The sequence below is a fragment of the Aedes albopictus genome, chromosome 3, assembly GCF_035046485.1.
Source record: "Aedes albopictus strain Foshan chromosome 3, AalbF5, whole genome shotgun sequence".
NCBI lineage: Eukaryota > Metazoa > Arthropoda > Insecta > Diptera > Culicidae > Aedes > Aedes albopictus.
In genome coordinates, this window is record NC_085138.1 from 55,532,669 (window position 1) to 55,547,101 (window position 14,433).

General features: G+C 43.4%; 1 protein-coding gene across 2 annotated transcripts in view; it reads left to right on the forward strand.

Moving 5' to 3' along the window:
- Nucleotides 1-14,433, forward strand: part of LOC109427069 (myogenesis-regulating glycosidase) — an 87,497-nt gene that overhangs the window by 32,689 nt on the left and 40,375 nt on the right. For both annotated transcript variants that reach the window (XM_029872736.2, XM_029872737.2), the window contains exon 4: nt 9,456-9,583. In XM_029872736.2, the coding sequence (XP_029728596.1) occupies nt 9,456-9,583 (128 nt within the window). The remainder of the gene's footprint in view (nt 1-9,455; nt 9,584-14,433) is intronic.

The window sequence follows — 14,433 nt, forward strand, 5'->3', positions numbered from 1 at the left end:
CTTGCAAGGTATTCTTCTACGACAGGCATAGGGTGCCGTTCACGTAGTACGGCTTGGTTTACTCGCCGAAGGTCGAGGCAAATTCTTGGCTCACCATTTTTCTTCCCAACAACGACCAAGGGTGAGACCCACGTGGCAGGGCCGTTTTTCACTTCAATTATGTCCGTCGCCAGAAGTGCGTCCAATTTTCTATCCACAGCTGCCTCAAGCGGAATAGGTATACGCCTGACCGGTTGGAAGACGGGTTTGATATCCGGATCGGTGTGGATTTGCACTTGTACATCCTTGATCTTCGGGAACGGTACACCTGCTGATCCGACTTGGTTGATATGCAGACCCACATAAAGGATTCCCAATTCTTTTGCAGTCTTATCGCCTAGGATGCTTCGTTGGCCGCCAGCAATCACGAAGAATTCAGCCTGCACGGTTTTCTGACCCACCTCCACATTTGCCTTGAATGATCCTAGAATCGACAGCGGCTTGTCGTTGGCGTACCCTTTCAGTACCTTATCGCTTCCCTTTACGCACTGGTGAACAATTACCTTTTCCTGTTTAAGGTGCTCCCACACATTATCAGGAATCAAATTGACATCTGAACAAGAGTCCACAAGCAAATCCAACCGGACACCACCGACGTTACAGGCAATCACGTTGCTCTCGTTTCCGGCATGGAAGGTGTAATAAGTTTTGGAAACAGACTCAGTTGGAACATCTCCCGGAGCAGCCACAGCATCTGACTCTTGTACGGCTCGTACCTTCTTAGCTTCCGCGGGAGCCTTACCAAACTTGCGCGACCGACAACATGATTCGAAATGTCCGACAATCTTGCAAGTTCGGCATACTTTACCTCTGGCTGGGCATGTTTCAGACGTCGAAATATGATCACGTCGCGCACAGTTGAAGCATTTGATTCCATCCCTTGTGGCGAATTTGCGCTTCGATCCACCCGGTTGCGGATAACTCCTCTTATGAATCGTATTCTGTGTAGCGCCGATCCTGAACACCCTCTGATCTGCATCAGTTTGCTTACATCTTCCACCAAACCCTTTAACCTGATTGTCAATCCCTTCCAGTGTGACACCCAAAGCCTCGATTTCAGCCAACGTCCTATCCTGCTGCAGTATTCGGCGGCGAAGCTCCTGGGATTGGCACCCTTCAATGATTGCATCGATCAAGAAGACTTCCGTCAGAACCTCTTTAACATCTTCGGGATATTTATCGAAACCGCAGTCCGATACCTGCTGGCGCAATCGAAGAATGAAGTCTGCAAAACGCTCTTCTTCCTTTTGTTTGATTTGGCGCAGTTTGTACCGCTCGAGGCAATCTTGGCGATACGGCTGAAAGAATGCATCCAGAGCATTGATCGCCACATCGTACCACTGTTTTTCGAGCGACACTAACGGGAAGTTCTCACGGTCCGGTAGATTTTGGAAGACACGCTGCAGCTGTGGGCCACCCAAGTGCAGAAGCTTTGCTCTTCTTTGTTGTTGATCGTAAATCCCGTATGCGTCGAAGTAACACTCCAAGGCACACTTCCACGTCTTCCATTCTTTGAACGGCCTCTGCTTTTCTATCTCGTCGCAGCGAAACTGCGGTAGTGGACGAGAGTCTTCCATCTGAAATCAATAGTAAACGCAATTGCAAACTAACAGAAAAAACATCCAACCATATTTTTTTTCTTAAAAATCTTTATTTTTGATTTCTCCATATAAGCAATATACAATTTCATTGTCCCACTGCCTAGCCCGTGAAATAGGATTCACCACCTGTCAATTAACAAGTACAAGTCCAAGCGCCCGGGAGCTAGACTAGCACCCCTCCTGTTGAATTAACAGGTACGTACGTTTTAATTCGACAAATTCTAACTGTGAACCCGTGCCCGTGAATCAATCATTATTCACCTCCTGTTCCCACAGGTACGAACGATGTCCTAAGCACCCGGGTGAAAAAAAAACTTTCACCCCTCCTGTCTACCGACAGGTACGCACTAAATCAGCACCCGGAAGAAACCCCTGCTTTCTTCCCTCCTGTTACCCCAACAGGTACATACATCCGGCATCGTCATCCTACCACATACGGATTTATCTTCGTTTGTGATCCTACCGCCCGAAAACGAACAAACTCTATGCTAATGCTCATTCACCATTCCAACACTTCTTGCCTGTTTCACTTTTTCTTTTCATTTCCCCAACACAGTGCGTAAACATTCCCGATTTGTTTATAATCATCACCATCATCAATGACTGCAAAAAAAAAACAGTTCACACACACGATCATACAACACCACCACGCTTGCTGGGATTCCATTGAAGCAGTAACTTTTATGCCATCGGCCACTTCTTCGTATTGTAGGAAAGCTAGTACGAATTTTTACCAAACTTTCTCGCAGTTTTTCATATGATTTCACAAAAAACGCACTTCTTACCTTGAATCCTCAAACTCGTCGCCAATTGTAGAGTTCGGAACAGTATTAAAATCACAAATTATCGGCTTTACATACAGGTTTATATTTTCCGTTTTGTAACCCGCTCCTGACACATCCGTTCGCTACACGCTTTCGTTCTCTTCTCCCTTTTTCCCGTCCCGTGTTGCCAGACCGTATTGTTACATTTTATGTTAAGGCAGTATTACACTTTAACTAGGTGTCCTACACTACACTTACACAACTTTGGGAGGCTTTACTGCGCCAATGTCGTGACCAGAGCTACCAACTCTGTCACTTACCAGCAGCTCTAGCCGCAGTACTCCAAAAACCTAACTGCCTGCCAGTTGCTTCTTCTGCTGATTTTCGACGCTCTGACCGGCAGAGCGTCGACCCCATCGTTCTACTGTACCTGAATCCTGTCCGTCGTCTACTACATCAGTCTATCAACTGACCCGCTCACAGCACAGCACGGCGCACGGTTTGCGTAACAAGTCGACAGTCGACATTCAAAGTTTGACAGTCGCTCTCACTGTGAAGCATTGGGCAATTTCGCAACACAGAATTGGGTGCACATACTTTTATATCGATTATGTATTTAGATACTTTATTCGTACGTTAGATCATTATTTATATTTCATACTTCCAATCCCTTACTCTACAAATGCGTTCGTCTCGAATGTGTTCGATAGCAACATAGAGACGGTCGGCTGTAGCGTTGATGGAGGAAGAAGGGCAATGTTGATGTTGCGGCTTTTTTGTGTTATGATGGTGATAATGCACAAGACTGCTCTTCTCTACATATAAATCTCATGTATAAACACATCGATAATGGTTTTTCATTAGAACCTAACTCGCAGTGTTGCATTTGAACGCGATCAATTTGCGTTCATGTTCAAATTCGGCACGCTGCGATCAAAACGATTTGAACATTGTTCAGTTCAAAATTTTGAACGCGTGTGAGCTCGAAATTGAACGCACCTTGAACAATGAGCAAGAACTGCACCAGTATAATGCCAACATGCTAACATGGTACCCTGGTATCCGCTAAACTGAAATGGTCATATTTCTGCCATTTTTTCGCCAATTCTAGCAATCTTGGGCTCATTGGATTCAGAATCTGACCTTCTATTGTGAGAGGGAACCGGTCCGGCCACCGTGGATTGCGGATAATCCGTATTTCGGTGCGGAATCTTAATGCCCGATACCACAATGGCCTAGGTCGTATGGCGCATTTTTCCGTGCAACAATGAGTGTATAGAAATGCGTCACAAAATCCTAGGAGATAAGGCATATAGGATATGATGGCGCATCTAAGCTTTTGGACGTTGTTTCGCATAGAAACGCGTCATAAGGACCGAGGCGCTGTCACCCCGGACGATTCGATCCGCTTCCTTCCCAACCCCACAATGCAATGTATGTACGTTTACTAATATGGTATTATGTGGTACAGTAAAGGGCCATGTTCCATGAAGTCTTATTTCTAAGGAACTCATTAGCTTTACATATTGATGGAATAGTGTATTAGAACATTGAGCCGAATGGGGATCTGAACGGGCGTTCTTGAGCAGTAAAAAGCTCTGACACGCAAGTTCAATGTTTACTGCGTTCACGTTCAAAAAATTGAACGCGTTCAGTTCATTTTTGGCTCGCGTTCAGTTCAAATGCAACACTAACTGACATTGTCGATTTCGCTTTATCGATCCTCTCTTTGTGTTATTACCAAATGTGTATTGAGTTTTCCGAAGCTTTTGAATTGCGTAGAGAATGACTACATCTTCTTCTTTAGGAATAATGATTTCTGGCTTACGTTCGACATTTCTTTTGCCAATTGATTTATCGCTTTCTTTTGAAATTTATGTATTTTATTTGAGAACTCGTTAGATTTTTTTTTTACATATTCTCTTTTTTTCGGCATGTAAGCTGTGATTCCTATGAAGACACGACCTATTCAAATCGAACGCCAGAGTTTGATTGTTTTGATCAAGTTATTAGCGTAAGAGAGAATCGACGAAGAGAAATCGATCAAGTCGCACAAATTCGTAGGTGGTATAGTCCTGGATCGCTGTTATGAGGGTTGCATCCTTCCTGTCCGTTACCAAAGCACAAAGATTTGGGACTAATCTCTGACTCTTAGACAAGACTGACGCAACCCTCCAACGGTCGAGTGCTGCCCTGGCCACGTCCTTGCGACAGCTGAGGGATGGGAAAGGAAGATTAGTTAGACACCTATGAAAGTACATAGAGACCTCTACATTCTTTCAGGCCTAGGCGTCACGGGATTTTGGGTGTTAGTGGAAGGGTAAAGGTCAAAGGAAACGTTTGCTCAACGTTCAGGTGCACACAATATGTTTGGTTGATGTCTGGTTCCTTTCCCAACTTGATCTTTGTTGGGTGTTCGATTTCAAATCTGAAATAGAAATGGAAAATTATAGATTCATCAGAATCCTCCTATACAAAATAGTAGATTTACCTGAATCCTCCTGAAATAAATCGTTTACAAGTAGTAAACCATGTAGTAAACAATAAAACAGAACACGAAAATAGAGCAAATTATATGAAATATGGATCAAATATATCTTTCTGGAAACAGCCAGATCAAAATTTAAGTTTGAATTCTATGATTTCCATAAACTTCCCAAGGTTATCTAGGGTAGTCAACTGGTATGCCACTAAAAAGCTGCCCACGCCAGCGATAACAATGTACTACTGAACTACCGTTCTACGCATAATTGTCCCATGTTATATGGGATTCCCATATAACATGGGACAATCAGGCGTAGAACGGCAGTGAACCAAACGCATGCTGTGAGAGTTTGATTTTTACCTCGAGTACTATGTTAAAAATCCCTGTGAGAATGAGCAGAACAGCACCAAAACAAAACTCACTGTGAAGGTTATTACCAACTAAGAATTATTGCTGTAAAGAGAATAATAGATTCACCTACTCACTTGAAGTGCAAATTTTCGGTAATACCAATCCGTGTGGTCAAATTATGAATTTCAAATAACTCAATGTATATGTACAGATGGGTAAGTTATTGGTTTAATTGGGAAAAAATCCAAAATGGACCATGCTCGAGGAGGACCTGCAAGCACTCGGAGTTTTCGAGCGACGCGTGCTACGGACGATCTTCGGCGGTGTGCAGGAGAACGGTGTGTGGCGGAGAAGAATGAACCACGAGCTCGCTGCACTTTACGGCGAACCCAGCATCCAGAAGGAGGCCAAAGCCGGAAGGATACGGTGGGCAGGGCATGTTGCAAGAATGCCGGACAACAACCCTGCAAAGCTGGTGTTTGCAACTGATCTCGTTGGCACAAGAAGGCGTGGAGCGCAGAGAGCACGATGGGCGGACCAGGTGGAGCGTGACTTGGCGAGCATCGGGCGCGACCGAGGATGGAGAGCGGCAGCCACGAACCGTGTATTATGGAGAAATATTGTTGATTCAGTTTTATCTTGAATTTGATGTAATACTAAATAAATAAATGGGAAAAAATCCACAGCTCAGGTGAGATTTGAACTCACGACCCTTATTCACCTAGATACATGCAACAATGTCACTCTGATCTGCCGCCACCTGCAATAGATGCCTGAGAAAAGTTGGGGATGACCGAATTATCCTTTCCCCCATCATTTTTTTTCTCCCCTGTAGCGTTCAATATGCTGAACTTTTCCCTCATCATACGCATCGAACAGTCTTCAGAAGCGCCATCGTCGAGCCCCGAGAGATCGAGAGATATGTACTCTCCTCTCAACTAATACTTCATTATAACACAGATGGGAAATTTCTCACCCGGATAGCGTTTCCTTGTCGATGATCCACGAACCACCGGTGCCATATGCCGATGTTTCCCCGGTTTACCAGACACAGACAATGCACCCACAATTCATAGCACACAATGCACAAGCACAATTCATAATAGCAAACACCAACCCATCAAACTGATGTCTAAACAATCAACTTTATGAAAACGGGGGTAACTGCTCAACCATTAAAATCACTTTACTAGGCGTTTTCCAAAAAAAAAAAACGGATGCCGTAAGCCATTCCACTTTTTTTATCGGCCGAATTGAATTGTTCCAAGAAAACCTCACTAGAAAAACGTGTCACTTTGAAAAACACTACCGCCCGTCCCCGTTGAGCCGCAACTATGCTAACAGTTGACAATTCGCAAATTCTCCTTACTAAAAGCTTCTTAGGGACGCAATTTGAACTCCCATCACCCGAAATTCTTAAAAACGCCGATTATTTCAGCATGGGCAAAAACACGACGCGATAAAATTGTTGACGTCCGTTTTCGCGCGCGGCATACTGCGATCTTTGTTCAGGCCTTAATGAAAAATCATTGTCGATGTATTCACAGCACTAGAACTAGAAACGAATAAAACAACCGTTTCTCTTCCTTACATTTTTCAAAGCACAGTGTAAATCTATCATATGAAGCTTACAAGTTATGCAAGTATGCCGGGGCCCGTGACGCAAGTGGACACGTTTGCTTCATAAGCAGATGGTCATGGGTCGATCCCAGCCCCGGCACTTTCGTCAGTTGCTCTTTCCTCCTGAGAGCAGCTGACACTGTCCTCTTCTGAGCCCATGGCTCAGACGGGCCCGGATACTTAGACATCGGCGAACGGCAGCATATAATGGACCCCCAATCGAACTGGAAAAGGAACAACCAACAGTCACATCAACATCCTCGTGCTCATCATTCTACCATGATAGGGTAGAAAGTGAAAGTCGCTTTAGGCGCTGTACAAAATTGAAAGTGCAGCTGCCAATTGGAATTGCTCACGTGATGATGATGGTTTTGTTCTACCATCTATTGTAGCAAGGCATCTGCCTACAGCACTGGAATAACCTGAAAAGCGATTTGATCAAGATTGTGTTATAATTAGGATCGTAATCAATTCGCTAAAAAAAGTTAATAACGCGGTGAATGTAAATTTCATTCACGCTGTGGAAAGTTGCCTTCACACCTCGCTCACGACTTTGGTATGCGTGTGCGACCCCAATGTTATTCGGCTAACTTTCAGATAAAACTACAAGGTTAAATTCATCCATACATTGTTTTTCGATAGCATGCTTCTGAACTGAGATAATAGCAAATGAATGTAAATCTTTGCAAATGAATGGTCGCAACCTTGATCTTGACCAATTCCCCCAACTACGTCACAAGTTTGAAAAGTACAGTCATTGCACAATTGTGGGTCACTCTATCACAATTATAAGTCAGTCAGTTCACCGACTACGCTATTCAAATCGGATTGACCCATAATTGTGGATGACCCATAAATGTGCTATGACTGTACTCGTCTAACGTACAAAATCCGTGAGTTCAATCTCACTTAAGCTGTGGATTTTGTTTCTATAATTTCACTCTTGTTATATCCATCTAGCGGTTAGTATGTACGTTGAGTTAATTATAAATCATAATTTACTATACGGATTAGTTAGTACTCCGAAACTATGCACTTTGAGTTGAGGAAAACATTTTAATTGTCTAGGCATTTCACAGAATTGATCTGGTTTTATTTGACACGATTACACTAGTTTACAGCATTTTTGAACTCGGTAAGCTGATAATCGTTTTCAGTGAAGAATCATATCCTGAGTTCAAAAACGTGAAGGAAAAAAAATACAGTAGAGCGAAATTTTTTTTCGATTTTTCATACAAGCCTGTCGATTTGAAATCGATTTTTGTTCTATTTTTGAGCAAAGTTGTTCCATTCATACATATTTATTTTCGTAGCTAATGCTTCGATTGAACTAAAAATTTTGCTGTAATTGGCTAACATCTAATGTTTCAAATATACGTTGAGGAAGAATTTTTTAATTGATTTTTCCTTACTGAAAAAAAAAACCGAAGGGTGCCCTAATTTCGCGCGGCTCCAAATTTCGCTCACTGATAATATTTAGAGAACATAATCATAGAACTAATTGATGCATTTTCCAAATTTCACTTTGGATGGTATAGTTAAAGTGAAATTGTGACAATTGCACAATTGCTTTTATGATTATGATGCCTAAATATGTTCAGAGAGCGAAATTTGGACCCGCGCGAAATTAGGGCACCCCACGGTACAAATTTTCATTATTTTTTGGAAATTTTGCTCAAATTTAAGGAGATTGATCTATATAATCACTAATATCTCGAATTCTATTAAGCTGATGCAAAAATTATGTTCAGATGATCGAAACATATTATATTCAGCTTACTGTTTTTGCAAAAAGATTGAAAATTCGTTGAATGCTACGTAAAATATTTCATATTTTTAAAAACTGTAGAGCTTGATTTTCTAAAAAAAAAACTCAAAAAATATTCTACTTAAAATTTTTTGAAGCACGATTTTTGTATCAGAACCAGAGGCCCTTCCTACCTTCCTCGTCAAACACACAAACACACTGTTCTTGTTTAAGGGCAAACGGGACCGGTCGAGGTAATATCCGCCATTGCTCTGTTGCTACTAAGATGGTAATCTCAGATTCTACTTCATATTTTGCCATAAAAACCTATCATTGTGTATGCTCACTTGCAGTGCATATGCTGATTGTTTTTCAGCATCTTCAGTGCGACAGAACTCAAGATTACCATCCTCAAAATCGCTAGGCAAATTGTTAGAAAGAGAGGCAAGATAGGAAAAATAACACTGCGTCTCGTTTCACCTTAATGGTAATTTGATTATCTCACCAAAGCACAATTCAGCACATAACGGTCGATTTAATAAGACTGTCAATTTGTGCATTGATGTGCATCGTAATTTATATAAAATGACCGTCCCATTTAGCTACTGCTCATAAACATTTGACGCAAAATGCATCTCCCTATGGTAATGTACGTTTCTCATGGCGCTATAAAACGGAAATGCAATCATTAGATTTAATTTACTTCGAGCGCCTAGATATATGCAACCATCGGCATACTCCAGTATTACCGATTGGATTGGTTGTCTCTCCGCGCACGTGATTCGAGCCGTTAAACTATAATCTAACTGACATTAACTGAAAATCTTATCGTGTTTTTTCCCTTCCAGGTTGTAGAAAACCGTAGCCTTAGCACTGAGACGACAGCATCACCGGAAACCCCAAGCTCCCCTCAGAGCCTCAAACCGATGCTTCACTTCGACAGCAGTAGCGAAGATGAACAACCAAAGAGTCCAAGGTATGTACCTATGGTTTTTGTTTTCGTTTTCGTGTATCGTCCAGTTTTGAGTTATTTCTATCGCATGCAAGTGCACACTGTTGCATATCCGCCCGCACGCGCCGGTCAAAGATAAGCTAACGATCACCGGTGGTGCGGCAGCCGGTAACACAGATTTGCTTTTCGCGAAATCTTAATCCAGCCACCCACCACTGCGACGGAATCCGTGTATCGACTGTATCCAGTCAAAACATGGCGTAGGTGGTAAAGCCCATGGGAATTTTACTTCCATTCGGTTCGCCGGTGCTGGCTGGTGCTTGCGATAAGAACTGTGGGTCATGCCTCCACCGCATAGATATTTTACTAATCCTTCAGGCTAATAAATCACCTGCTCAAAATTCGGAAGGATTAGGGATCGGTTTTTATCGATTTCGATAACGTTGCTGGGTTCATATTTCAAAGTGAGTTCACTTTGGGCAGTAGGTACAATGTAGTGAGGAGCTGTTACTAATTATAGACTTCCTCAATTAGAGTTTGTAACATAAGGGTTACAGGGCAGGGCCCATATAGCCGAGGCGGTAAACGCACGGGTGTTCAGCATGACCATGCTGAGGGTGACGGGTTCGATTCCCGGTCGGTCCAGGATCTTTTCGTAAAGGAAATTTTCTTGACTTCCTTGGGCATAGAGTATCTTCGTGCCTGCCACACGATATACGCATGCAAAATGGTCATTGGCAGAGGAAGCTCTCAGTTGATAACTGTGGAAGTGCTCAAAGAACACTAAGCTGAGAAGCAGGCTTTGTCCCAATGAGGACGTTACGCCAAGAAAAAAAAAAGGAAGAACATAAGGGTTTGATTAATTATTTGTTGGTAAATTGTGGTTCTTTTAGTAGGGTCTGGGACCATTTGGACTGGAGGACCTATTTTGGGCACTCGCCGCAACAACTCAGTCAATTTTAAACCGATTGACCTAAATTTTTAAACATATTGTACGAGTCTGATCGTGTCCCAAAAATCAAATCAAATCAGCAAGTGCTCAAAATAGGTCCCCTGCCCAAATATTTCCAGACCCACCCTGCTAAGCTATTGAAAAAATAAAATAAAATATATAAATAAAATGCGTAATTGGTTGTGTCTTCGGATTTTGCTTTGCGATTGAATTTTGTATGGAATCCATGATGCATTTTTTAAGTGGATAAAAATAACATATATACATTTATTTGGTCGACATCGCATATAAGACAAGACATAATCAACAGTAGTACGCCACAATTCTCGGTTTGTGGCAGCCGCTCGCCATCCTCGGTCGCGCCCAATGCAATGCTCGCCAGGTCACGCTCCTCCTGGTCCGCCCATCGTGCTCTCTAAGCTTTTCTTGTACCGGATCAGTAGCGAACACCCACTTTGCACTAAATTATCCGGCATTCTTGCAACATGCCCTGCCCACCGTATCCTTCCGGCTTTAGCCAACTTCTGGATGCTGGGTTCGCCGTAAAGTACAGCGAGCTCGTGGTTCTCTGCCACACACCGTTCACCTGCACATCGCCGAAGATCGTCCTTAGCACGCGTCGCATGAAAACTCCGAGTGCTTACAGGTCCTGCTCGAGCATGGCCCAAGTCTCGTGTCCGCAGACGACCTTATTAGCGTTTTGTACGTTGTGCATTTGGTGCGTGGGTGAATCTTTTTAGACCGCAGTTCCTTCTGGAGCCCGTAGTAGGTCCGACTTCCGCTAATGATGCACCTTCAAATTTCACGACTCACATTGTTGTCAGCCGTCAGTTAGGATCCGAGGTAGACGAATTCCTCCACCACCTCGAAAGTATACCAGTCTATCCTAACATTACTACCCAGACGGATCCGGTCGTGTTCGGTTCCGCCTACCAGCATGTACTTTGTTTTTGAGGCATTCACCACCAGTCCGACCTATGCTGCTTCGCGTTTCAGGTGTACAGCTCTGCCATCGTCCGCAAAACATACAAATTGACCGGATTTTTTAAAAATCTTCTGCGGCTGTTTAGCCCGGTTCATCGCATCACACCTTCCAGAGCGATGTTGAAGAGTAGGCATGAGAGTCCGTCACCTTGACGCAGTTCCCGGCGAGATTCAAACAAACTGGATAGTTCACCCGGGGCTGCAAAACGGTGAGTCGATAAGGAGAGCGTCCAACATAGCTCTGGTCCTCACAAGTTCCTACCTCATGCTTCCACGGGTCAAGCGATGACAAAGACCACCAGCTAAGAGTTGTGTGCTTAGCTGGTAGTGCAGCCTGGGCACTGTTGTCCTTCTGAATTTAGATAGGTTGAGGAGGTACGATCCGAGCGTCTGTTCACCAAGGAGGTGCGGCTCAAACAGCGTCTGTTCTGGCATCCAGCGGCTGAGTAAGAAACGCTGCACCACGCCCAGCTAGATCCAAGGTGGAAGCCCCATCAGCTTGGTCGTCCCAGTGTTGGTTGGGACGTTAAACAGAACTGGCACGATGGCCCTCCGGCGAGACAGGAGTGTTGGCGTAGGCCCAATAAGCCACCCGTAAAAATCCCCATTGCGAATAAAAAATACGACTCGATACAATCGGCAAAGACCCACGCGACGAAATAAGGACTACGATTGGAAACTTGGAACATGGAATTGCAAGTCACCAGTTTTCGCAGGATGTGACAGGATAATTTACGACGAACTACATCCCCGCAACCTCGACATCGTGGCGTTGCAGGAGCTTTGTTGGACTGGACAGAAAGTCTGGAAAAGCGGGCATCGAGCGGCTACCTTCTACCAAAGCTGTGGCACCACCAATGAACTGGGAACAGGATTTATAGTGTTGGGTAAGACGAGACAACGTGTGATCGGGTGGCAGCCGATCAACGCAAGTGTGCATGTTAAGAATTAAGGACCGTTTCTTCAACTACAGCACCACCAACGTCCACTGCCCACACGATTTCGTACGGATCGTTCTCAGCAAACCAGTAGTAAAAACTCTGGCGGTGGAGTTCTTCTAGCTGTCCGCTCCAATATTAAGTGCAAAGCCCTCCAGCCACCCAACGGCTCGACAATCGAGCAGTTATGGGTTGAACTGAAGTCCAGTGTCTATACTTTGTTTATATGTGTGCTCTATATTCCTCCTGACCGCATTAACGATCCATCAATATTGATTCATTGCTCTGATTTATTGTCATGGATTACTTCACGCATTGCTCTAACGGATAAAATATTGATACTAGGTGACTTTAATTTTAGTTCAGTTGCTTGGTGCTACAGTTCTTCGGGTTATCTCTACTCTAACCTTAGTCGATCCTCGCTGAATCCTCTTCAGAAGCAGCTCTTGGATGATTTTAGCACAGCTGGACTGGTACAAATCAACACTGTTCTCAACTCTAACCACCGGCTGCTTGATCTCTGCTTTGTCACTGCTGATCAAACTTTCGATGTTTCTATCACTGAAGCTCCTACACCGTTAGTTAAGCATGTTCGACATCATCCTGCTCTACACATTTCAATCAAGAATTTCTCTCTATGCAAGTTTAATCCAATCAATGAAAACATCCGTTACAAATTTTGGAAAACCGATTTCCAGAGTATGAACCGATTCTTATGCTCGATCGATTGGAATTCTTTGTTCTTCGATCTAAACACCGACACGACTGTAGAGGTTTTTTCCTTTATTTTGTTATATGCCATTGATCAATTTACTCCTAAGGCAGTTAGCAAGCCACCGCTAAATCCACCTTGGTCAAATCATTCGCTCAAAAAACTAAAATCACTCAAACGTTCGGCCCTTAGAAAGTACACCAAATATCGCGACACTTCATCTAAATCGTACTATTGCAGTTGCAACACTAGATATAAGCACCTTAACAAGAAGCTCTTCCGCGGATACCTACGTCGAACCCAAAGCAGCCTTAGAAGAAACCCCAAAAAATTCTGGTCATACATCAATGATCAACGAAAGGAAAGTGGTCTGCCGTCTACTATGCACCTCAGTGATAATCAGGCTTCCACTCTGCCAGACATTTGCGAACTTTTCCGTCAACAATTTTCTGCTGTTTTTACTAACGAGAACCTGGATGTACATCAAGTAAACGAAGCTGCCTCTAACGTTCCTCAACGTCCTTCTGTTGGCCCGCATCCAACTATTACCGACGCAACTGTTCAGTCTGCTTGCACTAAACTAAAAAGCTCTTCAAACCCGGGTCCGGATGGAATTCCAGCCATTATCCTTAAAAAATGCAACAATTCACTTACTTTACCATTAGCCATCATCTTCAATCGGTCTATTCTTTCTGGAAGCTTTCCTAGAGTTTGGAAAAAATCGTTTGTGTTCCCTGTTTATAAAAAGGGTAAAAAGAATGATGTTAGTAATTACCGAGGTATCTCTGCATTGTGCGCGACTTCTAAACTATTCGAGCTCATCGTTTTGGATTTTATCAAGCATAATTGTAATGACTACGTTTCGTCGACTCAACATGGTTTCATGGAAAAACGTTCAACTACAACAAACCTTTTGGCCTACACTTCTTGCATCTTAGAATCCATGGAGACTCACAAACAGGTGGATGCCATATACACTGACTTCTCGGCCGCCTTCGACAAAATCAACCACCAGATCATGATTGCTAAGCTGAAACGTCTCGGAATAAGTGGTTGTTTATTAGACTGGTTTCATTCTTATCTAGTCGATCGATTTATGACTGTAAAGATAAGTGACACGACGTCCACAGCCTTTTGTGTCACTTCCGGTGTTCCGCAGGGCAGTCATATTGGACCCTTCCTTTTTTTTGCTCTATTTGAACGACGTTAACTCTCTACTCGACTGCTTCAAACTCTCATACGCAGATGATTTCAAACTATTTCACGTAATCACTTGTCGTCAAGATAG